General features: G+C 44.4%; 1 protein-coding gene across 2 annotated transcripts; it reads left to right on the plus strand.

Annotated features, from left to right (window-relative positions):
• The first annotated feature begins 1,673 nt into the window (after positions 1–1,673).
• Positions 1,674–10,901, plus strand: LOC127325744 (uncharacterized). 2 transcript variants are annotated; one of them, XM_051352568.2, is made up of 10 exons: positions 1,674–2,045; positions 4,075–4,371; positions 4,474–4,548; positions 5,448–5,954; positions 6,254–6,601; positions 8,328–8,425; positions 8,529–8,575; positions 8,668–8,723; positions 10,099–10,444; positions 10,616–10,901. In XM_051352568.2, exons 2-9 carry the CDS (start codon positions 4,084–4,086, stop codon positions 10,426–10,428), a joined length of 1,749 nt encoding a protein of 582 aa, XP_051208528.1. In that variant the 5' UTR covers positions 1,674–2,045; positions 4,075–4,083; the 3' UTR covers positions 10,429–10,444; positions 10,616–10,901. The 2 variants fall into 2 exon arrangements, 1 of the variants encoding a protein (XP_051208528.1); XR_011752500.1 differs by lacking the exons at positions 4,075–4,371; positions 4,474–4,548; positions 5,448–5,954; ... (4 more) ...; positions 10,099–10,444; positions 10,616–10,901 and adding an exon at positions 3,148–3,575.
• The last annotated feature ends 11,831 nt before the right edge of the window (positions 10,902–22,732 follow it).

Raw genomic sequence — 22,732 nt, forward strand, 5'->3', positions numbered from 1 at the left:
GAGAAATCGTCAAGCACCTTTTTAAGGTTGGAAACATGTTCCGGGATGGCACAGATGATGATGAGGGTGTCATCAGCATACTGGAGGACCGGACAGGGGAGGTTATTAACCAGGGGGTGCAGGAGGAGCCCCTCGCGGGAGGCATGGGGGATCATTTGCTGCAGGACGTCAACAATAACGTTGAAAAGGAATGGGGAAAGGGGGTCGCCTTGCCGCAGGCCGCGGCGGCATTGGATCCATCTTCCGGGCACTCCGTTAAGGAGGACCGCAGTCTGGCTCGTGAGGTTTAACATTTTAATCCATGATCGCCAGAGCTCCAGAAATCCCTTGGCAAGGAGGATGCGATCGAGGGCATCCCAGCTGATGGAATCGAAGGCCTTACGGAAGTCCAACTTAAAGACAGCAGCGGGTGCTGCGCGTTTGTGACAGCTCTGCACAATGTCGGCAGCATAGACGAAGTTTTCGGCGATACAGCGCCCAGAGATAAACCCAGTCTGATCGGGGTGGACCAGGTAGGGGATGAGGTCCCGGAGCCTGAGAGTGAGGCATTTGGTGTGGATTTTAAGGCAACAGTTTTGGAGAGAAATGGGTCGGAAGTTGTCCGGCTTGTTGGCCCCTTCTTTTTTGGGAAGGAGGACAATGTAGGATTTGTTGATGGGCCTAAGGTCCGAAGTGAGAGTGTGGAAACTGGAGAGGTTATCTAAGAGAGCAGAGCCGACCAAGTTCCAATTTCTCTTGAAGAAAGCAGGTCCAAAGCCATCAGGCCCTGGGCTAGAGTTGTCGTTCATGGTGAAAAGGGCGGTCCGGATCTCTTCCAGGGAGAAAGGGCGGGCCAGGGTAGAAGCTTGAGAAGGTGTGAGGGAGGTGGAGGTGACTAGCGAAACCAGGTCAAGCTGATCCAGAGTGGTCACGGGGGTGCCCAGGAGATTTTTGTAAAAATCATGGAGAATAACGGCTTTAGCTTGATGAGAGGAGACGATATTGCCATTTTGATCCTCAAGGTTTTTAATTTGGTTCTTCCGGAGGCGGCCAGAGGCGCAAAGGTGAAAGTAGTGGGTGTTCTCATCGCCCAAGATGCAGTTTTTGATTTTTGCACGTTGCCGCCAGTAAGTTGCTTTATTGGAGATTTTTTGGCTGAGGGTAGTTTTGGCGAGGTAACGGAGCCTATGTTCCAGGGGGGAAAGATTCCGATGTTCCTCAAGGCGGTCGAAGAGAGAGATGACAGCGCGGCAGTTGAGGAGGTAGATGGGTGGGAGCTTCCTGTCCTTAGCCCAGGCTCTAGCTGCCGAGCGGACCCTTTTTAGCTTCATACACAGAGCGCTGACAGCTGTGAGGTGGGAGTGCCTGGGGCCAACACTGTTCCAGTTTGCCTCAACCATGGAAGCGCTGACAGTTAATACTATGTTACTTTCACTACAAATAATCTTACATGTTCACGTTCACGTTGCAGGTTCACCATATACCCGATTTCGATTTCGATTTCAGGCAGGGTCGAACTTGGCCTAGCGCCCTGGGGGAACGGGAGCGTCACTCTAAAAGGACAATAGCCCACTAAGGCCTTGTTCGGTGTCAACGTTTTTATGGGCTTTTGACCGGTTTCGGGGTATAAAATCCGGGCCCGATTAAAATACTCCAAAACACTTGAAAACACCTATGTGCCGTTCGGTGGACCGGTTTCGGCCGAGTAAGAGCCCAGAAAACACCCAAAAACCCGTCGGGCCGGAGTGGAATCGAGACGCCTCACCTCCCTCGCGTTTTCGTCGCTGCGACGAAAGGCGAGCTACTCCCGTTCGCCACCGCTGCCGACGCCCGAATCCGCCGCCGCGACTCCCGTTCGTCGCCGCTACCGACGCCTAAATCCGCCGCCGCTGCTGCCGACGCCGTCCCGCAGCAAGCCAGCGACGGTTTTCTCCGGCCCTGCCAGCGACCCACACGGAGCTCGTTCCGCCGACGACCCGGAGATCCTTGGGCCGCACGAGCTCCTTCCACCGCCTACAGGGAGCTCCTCTCGCCGCCCCTCTTCTCCGGCCAAGCTGAATTCCTTTGTGAGTATGCACTACCCACCTCACCGCCCCCTCTCTCCTTGTATTGCTAGATGCGCATGATGTGAGATCTATGGTTCTTGATGTGAGATTTAGGGTTCTTGGTTCATTTCAATAAAGTTTCTTGATTGCCCAATCTTGTTAGTTAGTAATTTTGTGGCTGCAATGCTCTAGCAATACTTGCAATTCTGTGTGTGTGTGTGTGTGGTCTTCCCTGACATGTGGATGGTGGAGACTTGGACTCACTCGAGTAGTCCAGAACGGGTGAACTATTACTTGTTAGTTTTACACATGTATGCATCAGTTCAGTGTGCATGCACTTTTACCTAATGTATTGCGTATCTGAACCAAGAGTAAGTATCAACTAAAGATGGAACAATACTGCTAATTTGAAACATCAAATACAGTAGCATGGTTCGCATATGCATTCTAGATATGATTTATTGCAAAACCAAGTTTAATAGCATTTGTTACAGAAGATTGTTTTGATCATTCAAAATTCTCTGAAGTTAATCTCAATTACAAGGAGAACAATATGTCCCATCGATACACTGGCACGTACTGTATTGTGCCAAGCATGTTAATTCGAAAATTCAGGTTTGTCCTGTTTGACATCCCGTAATACTCTTTTACTCTATCAAAAAATTAAACGTCTAAAAAATTCAGTTAAAACTTCAATTAACTCTCTTTTACTCTGTTTTTAGGTTTTAGTTAACTCTTGTTTTTAAGAGACTTTCATTTGTATAGACTTACTGGCACATTGTCTTCAACAGTAACCAGGCTACTGTTTACTATTTGCTGTACTGCATTTCCTTTGTTTTCAAGTAGCTGGAGTTCTCATTGTATGTCAGGATGTTCCTTATTAGCATTCCTTGTCATTGTTTGTAAACTTCCTAAGCTTATATATGAGGAAAGATGAGACTTGCGTGTGTCATAGTGAGGTTCAGTTTTGGTATAGTTGTTGTATGTTCTTAGTTGGCTGTTAGTAGGTGGCAACTTGAGAAGCAGGTTTAGTGATCGTTGTAGTTGGTCGGGTTTTCAGAATTCTCTTTGTTTTCTAATCTATACTTTGGCCTTCACTTCTTCATCCATTTCTTGTTCATAGTATAACTCAGTCCTCGTCCGTGCTCATGAGGAGGAACTCGTGAAGATCCTCGCGTACGAGTCGAGCGGACAAGTGCGGAGGAGGCGACGGGGGGCTGCACCTCACCATCCCGGGGAGCCCAAGCGGCATAGGTGCCCCGCCCTCCGCGAGGGAGCTGCGGACGGCGGACGGCTGACGGCGGACGGCGAGGGACAACCGGGGAGAACGTATGCATAGGAGATAAACCGAGATCTTTTATTTCAGATTGTAAGGATCCCAATGGATAAGATTTGAAGTGAAGAGGGTTTTTTTTGTAAATATGCAGTTGTTCAAACCCTCCGACGCCTTTTTTACGGATGGAGGGAGTACAAGTTTAGTTTAAACTGTCAAAAAAGATTGTATTTTTATCCATTTGTGTTGAATATATTTGAATACATTAGTTTGTAAAACCAGTCTTCCAAATAAGTGTTTTGACAAGTGTTTTGGGTGAAAGGGGTTTTGTAGTGTTTTGAGTAGTGTTTTGGGTGATTGGTGTTTTCACCCAAAACACTTCTCAAAACACACAAAAACACTGGCACCGAATGAGGCCTAAGGAAAAGGAAAAAAAAACCCACTCCAGGAGTGTAGGCACGGCGTGCAGGACGGAGGCGGAGTATCACAGTATCACCGTTCTAGCCGCGGGAAAGGCACAGCGGCGCCTGCGCGAGTTCCGGCTCAAGTGTCGATAGGTAGGCACCCGTGCACTTGTTTTTCGGCTTTACCAACAACGGCCGTCGGGGATGGCAACACTGACCGCGCGCCGCCGGCGCCCGCCTAGGGTTCCGCCGGTTGGACGGAAACGCAGCGTAGGAGCCCATGGTCTTAATCAGAGAGGAAAAACTATCTACCACCCAAATTAAGCTCAGAATTGCCAAATTGGTTCGTCATTGTGATTTCCTCTTGTTTCAGTTTCAGTCAATGCCAATGGAAACGGTCCATAGAACCGACCAGGCAGGGATATCTGTTCATCGCGAAGATGATGCTAAAGACAAAGATGCATCGACAGCCGTGGAAGATGTTCAGGATGATGCTGAAGCCACAGATGGATCAACAACAGCTGAAGGGGAATCTACTTGCCGCGAAGATAACAGGAAAGACTCCAAGGATGGCTCGCCCACAGACATGTATGATCCATGGGACCCTCCCAACCCACCTCCTCATCCCTCAATAGAAGCCTTAACGTCCACTGGTGAGTTTATTACCCAGGTAAAGTAACTTGGCCCTCTCATATGATATGTATCATATTCCCTCCCTCTTCATATTGCACCTTTTGGTAGTGGTTCGTCACTGACAATTTCTCTCTTTTAGTATGAAAGACAAATTCGGAAATTCCTTGCTGAACTCAGAGGCACCAGTATAATTGTTCCGGACCGCACTCCTAAGGTTCTTTCTCTTGTTTGTTTCATGATTGACATATCATCTGGCAGCTAACTGCATTCTTCGTGTCTTGCCGCGGTATTTATTTGTAGTTATCCTGCATGGTGTAAAAAATTAATTTGAAGGAACGCCCTTTTGTCATCCTTTCAGTTATTATATGAGTGTAGTTTTCGTCCTGAATTCTTAAAACCACCCAAACTGGGTCCATCAATTATCAATGTTGTGCGGTTGTCAGTCTTTATCAGCTGTTTTGGATGACATGGTGCCTACCGGCCACATCACTCACGTGTCTTCCACACCAACGATTCTCTCAAAATGAATCGGTAAATGTACTAGAAAATTCAGCATTTTATATAAGGACAAGGAATAGGAACCGTTCTAGAAAATGGGCGGAAACCACACACATATATATTGTATGAAAAAGAGCTTCCACAAATGAAAAAGGAGCATTTCAAAGAGCTCCGTATTAAAATAGAAAAGAAATACTGAGGAAACAAATATATGTTTATTTTTTCTTTAAATTTACATTTTGCTAAAGTTGTATTTTTCATAGATTCAGGTTTTCTAATAAATTGATGGATTATTATTATTTTCTTACATCCCAGAGAGATGGTGATAATGGTACATGCAAGCGTCACATCACTTAGAACTGCTTTTGAATGGATGAAACCATAAAGAGAGCTCACAACTGCACGGTATTGATAGTTAATGGATCAGCTTTTTATGACTTAAACGTTTAGGATGAAAGTTCCACTCAGACAATAGTTAAGGGATGCAAATTGCACGTTTTGTTTATTTCAGTAACATAAGATGTCTATAGAGAATACTTCTGTTGTTATGCTTTATTAAGTGGACAGCTGAACTGATTGCACTTCACCTTGTTAATAAATGGTGGATCTATGCAGGAGACACAGGCAAAATTTTGTAAGATATATGGCCCTTTGGGGAAGGCCCTCCAAAAAGATAGTGTTCCGTGCTTCCTTCAGCTCTTTCAAAAGTATAGAGAGCTCATGGTTTCTGGTTATATCTTCACGCCACAAGCCTTCGACGTGATAGTTACACACAGTGCCCTGCGTTGTGCGGAGTTAGTTTTGGAGGGCAAGGAGCCGAAGCTCTGTGGTCAGCGCGCCAACCCCAACTACATTACCTGCTTTGGATACTTCCCTCTCCACCAAGCTGCTGAGACATTCTCCACTGACATGGTTGAGTTACTGTTACGCTATGGTGCTTTGGCAAATCTACGAACCACAGGCGATAGAGTTATCGAGGGCCTCCTCCCACTCCATGTTGCCATTGAGAACACTTGCCAGCATAAGTATCTGGAGGACAATCTTATAGATGACCAGAGCTATGAGAAGGGAAATACCAAGTACATCTACAAGCTCATACATCTGCTTTGCCTGCCTGAGATGGTTTGTGTTGAATCCCTCCTTCCACCAGTTACTACTTTGGTTACATAAGAGTAATGAATCAGTTCAGGTTGTCAGATATTTAAATGCACTGTTCTAACAGGTCTTAAGAACTGCCAATTTGTTAGGAGTAATTTGTATAGTTCAACTCGTGAGAGTGAATAGTTTGCCTGTCAAAATTTCTTCTGTAATTTTGTCTATATGGGGCACCATTTCTTTTTAGTTAAGGGGAAATGAGTCAATTTTCTCTACAATCAAGTCTTTGTTGATTTAAAAATCTCCTTTATTGGTGACTTATGCAGAAGATCTTTTTGGACACGACTAGATTGCTCGCAACTCACACAAATGATGTAGTAGATGTGCTCTGGGATTACATCAAGCATGGGAAGCTTGTCCCTGCAGCTATTTTGCTCCTAGCTGCTCAGAGGCATTTCCGTGACCTAAATGGATTTGATACAATCAAGAAACAGATCATCAGTTCTTTGATTGCCCTACAAAGGGAATGGTGTGGATTAGGAAGTGGTAAAAATACCAAAGCAAAAAAGCAGTGGAAGGAGAAGAAAGTACGTTTTGATAATGCATTGATGCTTTTGAAGATAATTTTTAAAGCTGGTGAAGATCTTGATGCATATATTCAAGCTCATTCAGAGGTACCTGTTAGATCACAGCTTTATTGTCTTACACATCTATTTTTTCTATTGAATATTAATAATTTGGCTTTCATGAACTTGTGATATTGATTGTAGTGAGAGAATATTGGTTCTCTTGCTAACAAATATGAATATAACAAAACATACCTAGTGGACCCTCAGTCAAATTGTTTGGATTCCTACTTTTATGAAATATTTTTGAATCAACGTATCATCTATACATGTAGCAATAAACTGATCATGCTAGGGAAGTCAGAGATATTGAAACCATTTTCATGGTAGTAGGTACTGTCAGTTCTGACCTAAAAAATCGTTGCTGTTACCATTTCAGTTCAATTTAATGCATTTTGAGCTGTTTGATTGCTTTCTTATACTAATCTAAACAATTATTGCTGCATCCCAAAGTCCAAAACTCAAGCATGGCAAATAATCTGGTAAACCAAGAGTATTTCGTTTGGATCGAGTTACATTGCCAAACTTTGGGTATTTGTTCTTTGGTTTGAGGACCCAGAAAGCAAAGTTCTCATGGCTCTGCAGCTAGAACACTGAGACGACTGTTATCGTGATACTACACGTTGTACAAAAATAAAAATAAAAAATATCATATGTAGGACATATTGTACTGTAATTCATCTGGTAGCCATTTAAAATATTTAGCAACATAAATATAAAGTAAAATTGACATAGGTTCACCACAACAATTAGCAGCTAGCAAGTCCATTGCATTAATTGATACAACGATAAACTGATATAATAATAGCATGTACCATGGCATGGCAATTGACAAAGAAATACCCCAAGTCACACAAGCCATTCCCAATGATCCACTCCACTCCCACTCTTACTTGTCTTCAAACTCCAACAACTCATGGAGTGGTCTTCACCTCCTCCCAAGAAAAAGATGCATTGATGCTGGGCATCAACTTAGTTCCATGAAATATTATCCTCACCTGCATACAATATCCCAAACTTACTGGTATCTCCGCGAAGCTACTCACTGTCCCACTAGAAATCTACTTGGAAGAGAGGGTTAGCTCTGTTATACTGTACATATGATACTTGTGTCTATTGTATGACATGTAAATGAAGTCATTCGATTTCTTCTGCTCACGCATGTTCCTCTTCGTCCGATGAATCTGAATCACACCCTTAATGTTGCGGTGTTGCCTCATTGTTGTCTCTGATAATTTGAGCAACATTCTGCACATTGATATCATTACCTCCCTCATGTGCCTATACTTTCTATCTGACCACGCATCCACGTTCCTTCCTCTACTCGCTTACATCCTTCTAGACGTTGGCATGTCATGGACCCCTCACTTCATGATAGGTGGCTAGCTTCAACCCATGCCCATATTACCCAAAATGTGCAATGGGTAATATAGCTTGGTCCATCTCCCAAATGTCTGGTCTTGTTTCTTGAAAGTGACTGTTAGTGTTAGATTGATATATGTGTTAAAGTGATGGTTCCTTCTGTAATGTTGTTAGATTTAGTCCATGATGCTGGACTTAGTAAATGTTGTCTTGATTGCTGTCTTCGAATTACAAAACATAATGATTTAATAATGATAAGGATATGAGTTTACTCCTATATACATGACCTGTTGGGTTTATGGAACAAGTCTGTAGAGAGCACATGAGTTGTGTCGGCTTGAATATGTATCAAGTATAAAAATGTAAGGCAAAACCTTTGTTACTGGATTTACAAAAGAAACATATTATGCAGGCATCTCATCAGGAGGTCCTTGGAAAAGTGTCAGCAGTTCTCCAAAATTATGATGTTGGTCCTTGTGGAAAAGGAACTTGCATTGACGACTTCGACTGGTTTGATTTTTCTTGCCTTCTGCATCTATGGTCGCTACCTTTTTGTACATATAGACGATTTATGTAACAATCTTCTAATTAATTCTTCCGCATACTCTTGAAGCTGCCCATATGATTATGGAGTTCCAGACAGCATCTCACATAAACATGGTGCGTCTGTGTTTCATAGCCCTATATTTTTACTGTGCTTAACATATTTTATTTTGCAAAATAAGCTGTAATAATTCTATAATGGTAAACAGGGGATGCAGGTTTGTCCATGGCAGCCATAGGATCTCTGGAAGTTGAGGCAAACAATGTAAGGATATTTGACGGAGTGCCTCTTGACTTGTCTATTTTTTTTCTGCATGCTGATTACCGTTTTTAATGAATTTAAAACGTTGACCAACGGGGGAATGATCCCTCCCTTGGCTATACATTGTTAGGTAGGATGAGACTCTCCTAGCGGATGGGCGCTAGGATGATAACCCGGTTTTAAAGTTCGCCCCTCCCTGCGAAATTACCGCGAGATGGGGATTCAAACCCGGGTGGGTTAGCTGCGCACTCGCTTGCCTTGCCACTGAGCTTTCTCCTGTTTTTAATGAATTTAGTCTATTTTATTTTCAGTTCTTTCTGCTGTTTATATGTTGAGATTGAGGAGAAAAAACTGTTCAACTTCATTTGAATGGTAGTTTCTGTTAGAGGAGACTGAAGTTCACCACTGTAGTGGCATTCAAATATTCTACTTCAGCGTATCATCCCATAATTTAGTGGCACATGTTTATTACACTCTTGTTTTATCTTTCTCTTAGAATAACTGTGGTCAAATTTTATGGGCAAGACACAAACATGCTCTAGACTTATTTTAAAGATAGGAAACGAATGCCAACTTCCACTTCTTCCTGCTGCGTGGTACGAATGCGGTCACTACCCTCGCTTCTTGCTTCTATTTAGTAACATTCCTTCCCTTTTATACTAGAAAGCCGTTCTCGCTTGAGGCTATTATATGACGTACGTGAACTACCATTTTCATTAGGAGCCACCCTTTAACGAGATAATTCCCATTAATCCATTTTTGGGATGCTGGGAAGATCCCTTGTATCAAAAAGATCAAGTAAGATATATAGGATTAGCTATAATGATAGCAACCTTCATAACCACTAATGTACTTATACCATGAATAACTAAACAAGTAGTGATTCCTCTGCGCGTGATAAAATGAAATGCTAAATAACATAGTACTCTTAAAAGAGAATCAAAGGAGAGATACGAAAAGACTAGAAACTTCGTGATTTCAGAATCTCATATATAGTCTATTCCCTTTTTGTAGTATGATTGAATAAGAACAGCTAAGGACAAATCTGGTCTGGGGTGTTCAGGAAGTTTTGTTTGTAGTCGTCTGTGCCTGCTGTTAAGCATGTGATTGCACACCAAATGGAAGTTCCCTGTCTAGTTCAAAGAACTTAACCTAGTCACCCTTTTTTATGTGATTGTTCTTGACATAGTAATCCAGATGCAGGCTTTTACAGCAGAGGAGGGGTTGAATGACAATTGTTTTGCTAGTCCACAACAACGCAATGAGAATAACTTGGTTTAAACCTTATAAGAACCTTGTGCATGTTGTTGAAATATATACTAATATACATCTTGTATTTTATTGACGTCTCTATTGTGGCTATTTATGGGTTAACCAGGTTGTGATAAATGAGCCACGCAGAGGACAGAACCTCCCATATGCAAGAGATCAGTTCTTACCTATATGGAGATCGGTATTAAAAGCTCGGTTTATTACGAGGGTCTATCCATCTTATATACCAAAGAAAGAGTTACCGTATATTCTTGATGATCGCAACCGCGAGCAACCGAACAATCGGAGATCTTCTCAAATTCGTGTTGGCGTGTTGGGCTTGTTGGAGAGAAGCTTTCCAAAAGTAGCAAGTAATCGCAAATTAGCAAGTACTCACCAATCCAGAAGGCTATTTAGTGCTGCATCGACTGCACTGAAGATGCTGAAGCACGCCTGATGACTAAGCAAAAAAGGTAATATCTTTACTAGTCGGAGTTTTTTTTGGCCTTAATAGTCAATTTTGCATGTCGAAAGGTTTCAGCCAACTATTTTCATTTTGAAGATAGTTGCACCATATAGGGTGGTATTGAGTTGAAGTAATGTCTTTTTGGTGTTACATTGTGTCCAAATTTTTTATTGTGCAGGCGTCTCAACAAGCAACCACTCTTCCTACACCATGAGGGTTCTGTGGTTTATCTGGTTTTCTGGTTGCGCACCACACTGGATGAGCGCTATTGTGTATGCCATCACACTTGTGTATTTAGAACAGCCATATTTGTATCTGGCTACCAATGCACGCTCAGAAGAATAAATTGTCAGCGTTAGAACCCGGAGCTATGATGGGAGTCCAGGCCAGGAGTGGTCGAGGGGTAGGGAAAAAGCTGGAAAAGTTTCTGGCGTGAAGGGAAGAAAGAAAAACTTGAACTTACGCACCTGGTAATTTTAGACCCTCCTGGGCCGTCCCTCCAGGTCGTTTCCTCGATCCAGAAGTGATGAGAGTACATCTCTCGTACAGTTATAGCGTAGGGTATCTCCAACGTGGCGACCTAAACGGATGCGCTGGATCGTCTATTTTGGGCCGTTTAGGTGGTCGCGTGGACACGCGGACAGCCCCACGTCCGGTTGTCCGTTTTGGTCGCACGCTGCGCCCAACGCAACGGCCACCTATTTACCCATTTAGCCACACATACTTATAAATAATATCTAAAAAATATAAAATAATATCTAACAAATATAGAATAATATCGAATATCATAAAATAATATCAAATAAAATGTAGCATGATGAAGAAACGAAATGTGCCATATTTTGAAAAAATATAAAAATTACAAATTGAGATTGTCAACTAAATTTGGGTCTAGGATCTCCTTCTGCCTCTTCTCGAACCAAGGTCTCTTCGCCTCGCTCATGGTGGTTAAGTCGGCGTTTATGATTAGGTTGTCCTCGGCTTGCCGTTTCAGCTCAATATCCTTCGCCTTCAACTCCACCTCTTTTGCCCTTGCCATTGCTCTGAGCTCAATTTCTCTCTTTTTAAGCTCAATTTCTCTAGCCTTCGTCTTGGCCTTCACCTCTTCAATCTCAAGCTTTCTCTTTTAGACATCGAAGTAGTTCTTCCTGTCCTCTTCTTTCTCCCGGCGCCTCCTCTCATCCCTCTTGTCCGTGGACACCTCTCTGTCAGCATGCATCTCCTTCAAAGTGCCAACCAGTTGCATGGCCGAAGCATCACGCTTCATGTCGGCTTTAGTTGACTTGTGACCTCGTGGACGACTTGCACGACAAGCGGAGCTACCGCAAGGCTGACCACCATCAAGGTCAACGACCGTGGCATCTTTGGCGGTCTTGTCAAGGTCGCCATGTACCCCTCGTACCCCTCCTGGAACTTGGGGGTGCCATGGTGTAACATCCCAAATTTCAATAAAAAGAAAGTTAGAAGATTCCAGAGAGCAAAATTTCAAACCAACAAAAACTTTTTAAATTGCATATAGTGCCATGCATAGGACTTGTGCATTTGAGTGATATGCCATGATGATTGTTATTATGTGTATGTGCTATACTCTAAAACCCTAATGTGATCATGAGAAGATCACCAACCAAATAAATCAAAAAGAGAAAGAAATCAAATAAAAGAAAAAACCTAAAACCCTCACATATGGCTTATGCCATTTTTATAAATTTTGAACCTAGACCATTTTGGTATTCACCATTAGTTGAATAATGTTACTAAACACTTATTACAACTTTTGGAATCAAAGAAACACAAATCAAATGAATTTCAAATGCAAATTTGGCTCACATATGATAATGGTCAAATCTGCCAATTATAGTCTGATCACTACTTTGAGCCCTTGCAATTCAAATTTTCCAAACTAAACTTTGTCAACTCTTTGCACCTCATCCAAGAGCACATCAAGGTGAACACTTTTTGTAAAGATCACCATGCCAAATTCTTTTTAGATCAAATACTATGCTCATCCAAAGTTGCAACATTTTATTAAGTGGAACATTCTCACACTTATCAATTTTTGCAAATCTTTGAATTAAACAATTCCACCACCACCTCTCACTCTCTCTGGTCAAATACAACTTAACTAAATATACCCAATTCAAATCTTGCCACCATTTGAACTCACTCAAAAATTGGACAATTTTGCAAATTCAAAATATGGAACTATTTGACACTATTCTAAATAGTGATCTATACCACTCTAATCTACCCCAAACTACCCTATCTGGTTCCCCTGCCCCCTCTCACCCTTAATGACACATAATAACCCTAAGGAGAGAGGAGGGCCAGCTAGGGCATGGCCATACCGGCCATGTCGCCACCCCGACGCACCTCCCCTCTCTCCCTTCTTCTTCTGCCCTGGCCCTGCTGCCAAACATCGCCACCACACTCCTCTACACCATCCTAGCCAAGCCACGGTCCAGCTCGACGCCGACCATCGCCGGAGATCGCGCGCCAAGATCGGCCAGCATACCGCTCGCGTCGCGCGTGGACGCTCCGCAGACCACACTGGCCACGCGCCACCCCACCGTCTCGCACTCGCTCTGGCCCCGCTAGCAACGCGTTGAGCCTCGCTGCGCCACCTCAGACCCGCCAGACACGCGCTCGACCCGACCCTGGACCGCCGCCGCAGGAGACGAAGAAGAAAATCCCGTAGACGCCGCCGCTCGACACGGAAGCAATGCGTCGCCACCAGACGTCGCCCGATCGTGCCGTCACCACCTATAGCTTCGCCTGGACGAGGAGAACGCTGCCGCACCGTTGCCTAGCCCAACCGCTCGCCGGAATCGCCGCGCGCTTGTCGACTTCAACCCTGCCCCGCAGCACCCCTCCGCCTCTATAAATAGAGCGTTCCCTGGACGAAGCTGAGCACACCACCTCGTTCCCCATCCTCCACTGCCTCTCCTCAACCCATTAGCTACCTCGATCATCGCCGGAACAAGGCCAATCGGAAGATCGGAGCCGCGGAAGCCCTCGAGGAATCGCCATCGATCCAGGCCACCTCGAGCTCCGCCACTGCTACAGGCTGCTTCGCCGTCGTCCACAACTTCCTCGCGCACACTGCCAACCCTTTCTGGAGCCTCGGTGAGCCCTCCGACCCCCTAGGTTCGCGGGAGAAGCCACGACATCTCGTCGGAGACGACGATGCACGTGAGCCGTCCGATGCTCATCTAATCCTACGCCCCACGTTAAATCATACCGTTTCGGGTTTTATGACTCGCTGATGAGTGGACCCCATGCTATCAGCAAGCCCACGCGTCTGTGGACCGTGGTGGGCTGGGCGTTGGCCGTTTTAATCCAATTCGGCCCAGCTTCGTTTCCTGCCGGCCCTTTAATTCAAATCGTGTCTAATTAAATTCAAATCAAATTCAATACTGGATCCAAATTTGAAATTCAATAGAATCTGTTTGGCTTGGCCAAATTTAACAAATTTTATATTGTTGGAAAGCTACTAAAAAGATCTACAACATGCCACTGGTCCCACTTCAAGATCTGTTGTAGAATTAATCTGATAAAAAGAAGAAGGCAGGGACTTTTCCCTATTCAAATAATTATTAAAAATCAACCAAAATAGATATTAAGTTAATTCCAACTCCAATAGCTCACATTTGACTTACACTAATTGTTTATGCAAGAAAATGGTGTGGTCACTTTGCAGGATCATGCCCTAGTTTAATTAATGGACAATATGGCTAGTTTATCTAAGTGATATTATCCAAAACTATTATGCAAATCATATGAAGTATTTTACTTCATTTAAATCTTGTCCCAAATGAATTCATGTGATGTTTGGACCCCTGGCCAAACTCTCTTATATGAATTACTTGGAGATTTAAATCATTTGTAGCATTATTAAATGGTATGAGGTGGTCTACCTCATTTATCATTTTCTCAAATGATGATAATGAATGTTTGACTTAGGTCAATATAAGTTCATGTATGATTGTTTGAGAAATTAAATCTTAAGAAGATTTCAATGAGAGGAAATTATTTCTCAAGAACCCTATGTAAACTATCATTTACATATTAAATAAAAGGAAATTATTTCTCCTCAAGCAACACAACCCATGCACCATAATTAGATTAATTGTGTGCTTAGAATAGTTTGTGTGAATATATGTGATGTATGGAATAGCCATTGAATTAGTTGAGTGATTATACTCGTATTTAAATTTAGACACTAGCACCGGAGAATACCCGGAGGAAGAAGGTTGCTACCAAGAGGAGGAGGAGGAGAACTTTGAGAACTACCAAGGCAAGCTAATATTCTTGCAAAGTGCAAAGCCCCTTGGGGCAAGGCACCATTAGTCTTACCTTTCTTACCATAATCCTATCCCAAGTTTCTACCTTACAAGTTTTTACTTGTTTATTCAAAGAGTTACTTTTATAGTTAACTTTGGTCAAAGTTAAAGAAGGTTACTATAGTAGCAAAGTTAGTCTCAAGCTAGCCAAGCAAGATTAGCACCCCTCATGATTAGTGCTAGTGCTAAATATTAAAACTTGACTACTCTAGATGGGAACATATGACTTGAAATGAATTTGAAACCTTGGAATGATGAAGCATTCCATTGAATGATTTTTGAAGGTGATTATGACAAAGAGAAGATGGTGATTTTTGATAAAACTGATATTGGTTTGAATGCGATACCTTTCCAATATTGAGTACCCCCACAATACCTGATTATGGGTAGGGCTTAACTGGAAGTTTATGCATCTTAGTGTGGGTTCCCTCTGAACACACATCATAGGGGTTACGCTTGAGGCTGCCTCCGTTGTTGAGAAATGATGTGAATTGAGGTGAATTTGTACGGCCAAGCCCTGTGCAGTTCCCAGGTTGACAGTTGGTCTTCACTGGGAGGCCAAGCTCATGGGGAGAGGTGCTCATACTAGGATTTGTAAGTGAAAGGTTATGGTTGATGATCCGCGTACTATGTTACGATGATTCGGGGTAATCCCGACGGATGAAATCAAATGTTGTGGCACAAGTGTGCAACCTCTGCAGAGTGTCAATCTATTCGAATAGCCGCGTCCACGGTTACGGACGGTTGGAAAGGCCATACAGTTTCCGATGTCAGATTCTTGAAAATAATGGTGAAATGAATGGTGAATTGGTGACTTGACTTTGAATCACAACAAATGTTGTGGGAATGACACTGATGTTCCCACTTGAGTTAGTTAGCACATGAATAAGTCTTTTCTCAAATACTTGTGAACTAAAATTGGCTTTATGCAAATAAACTAGAGCTTAGCACCCTTACTAGAATTGTCTAGCACTTACACTAGTATTAGTTTGCGAGTACTTGAAGTACTCACGGCTTTGTCCCTGGCTATTCAAATGGCCAGAGTATGAAAATGAACAGAACTACCAAGGAGATGACCAACAGGATGCCTACGACAACTAGGAGTCTTCCAACGTCAAGCGTTGGCCTGTGGACTAGAGAGTCCAGTTATCTTTACGCTTCCGCTATGAACTTGTGTTTGTTCGTTGATCAATAGATCAACTATTCGTGTAATATGGATCATGTGATTCCAATTGTAAGACAATATGGTTTGTAATGAATGATGACTATGATACTTAACTATTATGCCTCGCAACAACAATATTCCTGGGATTGCGATGAATGACATAATAGGCATCCGGACTTAAAAATTCGGGTGTTGACAAGTTGGTATCAGAGCCATTGTTTGACCTTAGAAGACCTTAGTTAGAATGGGCGTTCTGAAAAACTTAACTTTCAAATCAAATGAAGAAAATATTTGTGAAAATTTACTTACACTCTTGCCTTTGAGACTTTTCCAAAATTTGATGAATCATGCTCTATCTTATTTGAATCTACTTAAAATTTTGTCACACTTTGCACTCTCTAACTTACTCATCCAATTCTCTTTCAGATGGAGCCGAATGAACCCATCAACACCAAGTTTTACCAGCTTGGGAACGGAGGGAGCTTGATCTTCGAGCACGACCTCAACGCCCTTTCGGACTTCCTCGAGCGCCCGCACCTTGAGTTCCACGGGATTCAGGTGGACGACACTCCTAGAGGAGAGTTGCAGTGGATCACCACCGCCGTCTTGAGGGGCAAGATGGAGCCTCCCACCTCAGAGAGGATCCTCTTCTCCTTCCGTGTGAGCAGCTGGCTCGACGCACTCGCACGTGGCCTTCAGGAGGCACTTGCGCGCCTCTGTGGACAGAACGTGGTGCGCATCCTCGCTTCGCGCTTCGCGCATCTCGTGAGGCGTGATGCCATGGGAGTGCCCATGGAGCTGCAGCCGCACCCGCAGTTGAGGCACCATGCTGAGCACCTGGACTTCATGCTCTACCAGACTCAGAAGGACCTCGACGCCACTCGCGCTTACGCGAACCAGACCCATGCTCACATCGTCGAGCAGGGTGAGGCGATCAAGCTACTCAACAACGACCGCAAGAGCCTTCGCCAACAGCGTGCCAAGAAGGACTCTACGATTTCGCGCCTTCGCGCCAAGATCGCGTCTCTTGAGGCCACTGTCAAGGCCCAGGAGGATCAGATTAGAGAGCTGGAGGACGACGACGGAGGCATCAACCTTCAGGGAGGAGGAGCCTTCCTGAGCGACGACGACGACTTTGAGGAGGACGAGTTCACCGAGGAGGAGGACTACGAGTTCCTGGAGGCAGGACCTGACGACTACATCCCGATCGACATCGAGGATGAGGAGTAGTTGCACTAGTTTCACTTATGTAGGTGTGAGTTGTATCCCGTCCTTTGTATCGTAGCATGAGAATGGTTCTTAAAACCATGGTAGTATGAGTGTGTTAGTTTGTACTATGTGATGAATGAATGAATGAATGTTATGTTTGTCATGAAAAGATTACAAGTTTCAAATGTTTTCAAACTTACTCAAAATAAACCATAGACATTTCCCTCTTATCTCATGATCTTCTCTATCTTCAGATGGCCCCTCCCAATCGCACCAACGATGCGATGATGCAACTGCTGCAAACCCTGCTTGCCGACAGGGAGACAGAAAGAGCTGAACGCCAAGCCAACATCGCAGCCTTGCAGAATATTGCAAATCAAGGCCCTGGAAATCATGACCACCCCGGATCCAAGCTCAAGAACTTTCAGAATACCAATCCTCCGGTGTTTAGCAAGACTGAAGAACCCCTCGACGCCGACGACTGGCTCCAGACTATGGAGAATAACTTGGAAGTAGCCGGAGTGGAAGCCAATGAGAAGGTCTTGTTTGCAACCCATTATCTCGCTGGACCAGCCCGCGCTTGGTGGACAAGCACCCGTGCCATGAACGGGGGTCAGTTCATGACTTGGGAGGATTTCAAGCTCAAGTTCAGCAAGTACCATGTACCCCCGGGTCTTATCAAAAAGATGAGGGATGAGTTCCGTGAACTGAAGCAAGGTCGCTTGACGGTGGTAGAATACCGCGACAGGTTCCTTACCCTGTCAAGGTACGCCCCCGATGAGACCGACACCATCGAGAAGAGGCAGGAGAGATTCCTGAACGGACTGCATGATGAGATGCAGACTGTCCTCGTCAACATCCCCTTCGTCGACCTTGAAGCCCTTGTAGACTCCGCCATCCAGATGGAGGGCAAGCTGAACCAAGCAAATGAGAACCGCAAACGCCGCATGATGCACCAGAGTGGGCCTAGCAATGCCCCGAAGTATCGCCCCAGCTCAAGCGGAGGTTTCACTCCGAGAAACAACAACAAGTCCCAGATGCAGAACTCGCGCCCCGGTTATCAGAACCGGAGTGGAGGAAACTCCAGGCCAGGAGGCCACAACAACAACAGCAACTACAACAACAACAACAACTTCAACCGCGCTCCACCCCGAGCCCCCAATAACAACATCAACACCGCCCCCAGGACCGGGAGCAACGCCATCCCCGTTGCGACCAAGGACAAGGCCACCATCACTTGTTATGAGTGTGGTGTAGTGGGACACTACTCCAACAAGTGTCCCAAGAGGCTCGCCAAGCTCGCAGGCAACACCGCTGCACCTGCTCAGCAACAACGCCGTGTCTCCACCGGCAAGAAGTTCGCCCCCAACAACCCCAATAACCGCAACGGCCGTCTCTACCACATGAACGCCGAAGAAGCCCAGGAAGCACCAGATGTTGTACTGGGTATGTTTTCTGTCAACCACATCCCTGCCAGAGTGTTGTTTGATTCTGGAGCATCTCATTCTTTTGTCACTGAAGACTTTGCATCAACAAGTAAAATTCAACCCATCAGTTTGAAGCATGTTATGATAGTTCAAATCCCCGGATCAACCACCAAAGCCAGAAAATTTTGCAAAAATGTACCCATCAAAATCCATGAAGTAGATTTCTATGCCAATCTGATAATTCTGGGAACCAAAGGTTTGGAAGTCGTACTAGGAATGGACTGGATGTCAAAACACCATGGATTGATTGACTGTGCCAAGAAAGCCATCACCATGACTAGCAGCACCGGTATCCTAGTAGAACATGTCTCTGAAAGACTACCCAGAAAATTCACCTGCAACCAAAGTGTAGCCAAGCCAACTGTGGATCAAATCAGGGTCATTTGTCGATGCCCTGATGTGTTTCCGGATGATCTACCCGGTATGCCCCCGGATCGGGATATCGAGTTTATCATCGAGTTAATCCCCGGAACTGGACCTATAGCGCAGAGAGCCTATAGCATGAACCCAACAGAGCTTGTGGAGCTGAAGAAGCAGATAGATGACATGTTAGCCAATGGTTTGATTAGACCTAGTGCATCCCCCTGGAGATCACCTGTTTTGTTTGTGGACAAGAAGGATGGTGCCACTCGTTTATGTACGGACTACCGTAAGCTTAACGATGTCACCATCAAGAACAAATACCCTCTACCCAAGATAGAAGACCTGTTTGATCAGTTGACCAGAGCCAAAGTTTTCTCAAAGATAGACCTTAGGACTGGTTATCATCAGCTGAAGATTCGCGCCACCGACATTCTAAAGACTGCCTTTACCACCAGATATGGGTTGTATGAGTACAACGTCATGTCGTTTGGATTAACCAATGCCCCCGCTTATTTCATGAATCTCATGAATAAGATCTTCATGAACTTTTTGGACAAGTTTGTCGTTGTCTTCATCGACGACATTCTCATCTACTCCAAGTCCGAAGAGGAACATGAACAGCATTTGGAGACTGCCCTAGAAACCCTTAGACACCGCAAGTTGTATGCGAAGTTCAGCAAGTGTGAGTTTTGGTTGGAAGAAGTAGGATTCCTGGGACATATCTTGTCTGCAGGAGGAATTGCCGTAGATCCCGCCAAGATCAAAACTGTTATGGAATGGCAAGCCCCAACCACCCAAACCGAGGTCCGCGCTTTTCTTGGATTAGCCGGATATTACCGCAGATTTGTAGAAGGCTTTTCGAGCATCGCTCGACCAATGACCCAACTGCTAAAGAAGGACAAGAAGTTTGAGTGGACTGACAAATGTGAAGAGAGCTTTCAACAGCTCAAGAGTAGACTGACAACAGCCCCAATCCTGATCATGCCAGACATCACCAAGCCCTTTGACGTATATTGCGACGCCTCCAAGGTTGGTCTTGGATGTGTGCTTATGCAAGAAGGCAAAGTTGTATCCTACCTTTCAAGACAACTGAAGCAGCATGAAAAGAACTACCCAACCCATGACCTCGAGCTTGCAGCCGTGGTCCTAGCCTTGAAAGTTTGGCGTCATTACCTCATGGTATGCGAGATCTACTCCGACCACAAGAGCCTGAAATATATCTTCACCCAGAAGGAGCTGAATATGAGGCAACGCCGATGGATCGAGTTGATCAAGGATTACGACATGGAGATTCACTACCACCCCGGCAAGGCCAATGTGGTAGCGGATGCTTCGAGTCAACTGCCGTGTCAGTTGAACTCCATGATCGTAACCGAGCAGCCCAGCCTGTATCAAGAGTTTGAACAGTTCAGACTTGAACTTGTTAGTGAAGGATTCCTAGCCAGCATAGAACTGCTACCCACCTTGGTTAGCCAGATCAAGGAAGCCCAGAAGGACAACGCTAGCATCGATGGAATCAAGAAACAGATAGCCGCAGGAAAAGCTCCTGGATTCACCGTAGATGAAGCCGGAGTTCTTTGGTACAAAGAACGTCTCTGCGTACCATCGGACTCAGACTTGAAGCAAGTCATCCTGCAAGAAGCCCATGACACCCTTTATTCAATCCACCCCGGAGGTACCAAGATGTATCAAGACCTGAAGGAGCAATTCTGGTGACATGGAATGAAGAGAGAAATCGGCAGCTACATCGCCAAGTGTGACATCTGTCAGAGAGTCAAGGCAGAACATCAATGACCCGCCAGACTTCTACAACCACTGCAGATTCCAGAATGGAAGTGGGACTCCGTAGGAATGGACTTTATCACCGGACTGCCCAAATCTAGCAAAGGCAATGATTCAATATGGGTAGTTGTCGATAGACTGACCAAGGTAGCCCATTTCATCGCCGTCAAGACCACATACCAAGGACCAAAGTTAGCTGAACTGTACATCTCCAGAATAGTCGCCCTGCACGGAACCCCGAAGTCGATAGTGTCAGATAGAGGATCACAGTTCACCTCAAGATTCTGGCAGAAAGTGCATGAAGGACTAGGAACCCGTCTGAATTTCAGCACCGCCTATCACCCTCAGACCGACGGACAGACTGAGAGGGTCAACCAGATATTGGAGGACATGCTGAGAGCATGTGTACTGGAGTATGGATCCAAGTGGGAAGACTGCTTACCTTACGCAGAATTCTCTTACAACAACAGCTATCAAGCTAGCCTGCAGATGGCCCCCTTTGAAGCCTTGTACGGAAGAAAATGCCGTACCCCCCTGAACTGGTCGGAAGTCGGAGAAAGCCAAGTCTTTGGCCCAGATGTTCTTCGTGAAGCCGAAGAGAAAGTGCACAAGATTCGCGAGTACCTCAAGACGGCGCAATCACGACAGAAGAGCTACGCCGACAAGAGACGTCGGGAGATGACCTTTGAGATTGGAGACTTCGTCTATCTCAAGGTATCCCCCTTGAAAGGAATGCAGAGGTTTCAACTGAAAGGAAAGCTCGCACCCCGATATGTCAGACCCTTCAAAGTCCTCAGCCGCCGAGGTGAAGTATCCTATCAACTGGAGTTGCCCGAAGAAATGTCGGCTGTACACGACGTGTTTCATATCTCACTCCTCCGGAAGTGCCTTGAAGTCCCTGAGAAGACCGAAGTGTTCAAGAACATCGATCACCGATCGGTGGATATCAACAAGGATCTGACATACCGCGAAGTACCGATTCACATCCTGGAGGAAGCTTACCGAACCACCCGCACCCGAAGCATCAAGTTTCTGAAGATACAATGGAGCAATCATACTGAAGATGAAGCCACCTGGGAACGCGAAGACTTCATGAAGAAGGAGTACCCAGATCTCTTTAGTACCTAACTTTCTTTTCGATCTCGGGACGAGATCTTTTGTAAGGGGGAAGGGTTTGTAACATCCCAAATTTCAATAAAAAGAAAGTTAGAAGATTCCAGAGAGCAAAATTTCAAACCAACAAAAACTTTTTAAATTGCATATAGTGCCATGCATAGGACTTGTGCATTTGAGTGATATGCCATGATGATTGTTATTATGTGTATGTGCTATACTCTAAAACCCTAATGTGATCATGAGAAGATCACCAACCAAATAAATCAAAAAGAGAAAGAAATCAAATAAAAGAAAAAACCTAAAACCCTCACATATGGCTTATGCCATTTTTATAAATTTTGACCCAAGACCATTTTGGTCTTCACCATTAGTTGAATAATGTTACTAAACACTTATTACAACTTTTGGAATCAAAGAAACACAAATCAAATGAATTTCAAATGCAAATTTGGCTCACATATGATAATGGTCAAATCTGCCAATTATAGTCTGATCACTACTTTGAGCCCTCGCAATTCAAATTTTCCAAACTAAACTTTGTAAACTCTTTGCACCTCATCCAAGAGCACATCAAGGTGAACACTTTTTGTAAATATCACCATGCCAAATTCTTTTTAGATCAAATACTATGCTCATCCAAAGTTGCAACATTTTATTAAGTGGAAAATTCTCACACTTATCAATTTTTGCAAATCTTTGAATTAAACAATTCCACCACCACCTCCCACTCTCTCTGGTCAAATACAACTTAACTAAACACACCCAATTCAAATCTTGCCACCATTTGAACTCACTCAAAAATTGGACAATTTTGCAAATTCAAAATATGGAAC

This window comes from Lolium perenne, chromosome 1 (genome assembly GCF_019359855.2).
Source record: "Lolium perenne isolate Kyuss_39 chromosome 1, Kyuss_2.0, whole genome shotgun sequence".
NCBI classification, from domain to species: Eukaryota; Viridiplantae; Streptophyta; class Magnoliopsida; order Poales; family Poaceae; genus Lolium; species Lolium perenne.

Coding starts and splice junctions, on each gene's coding strand:
- LOC127325744 (XM_051352568.2), top strand. CDS start 4,084: ATGCCAATGGAAACGGTCCATAGAACCGACCAGGCAGGGATATCTGTT. Junction 8,426..8,528: donor TGCATTGACGACTTCGACTG/GTTTGATTTTTC, acceptor ATACTCTTGAAG/CTGCCCATATGATTATGGAG. Junction 8,576..8,667: donor CAGCATCTCACATAAACATG/GTGCGTCTGTGT, acceptor AATGGTAAACAG/GGGATGCAGGTTTGTCCATG.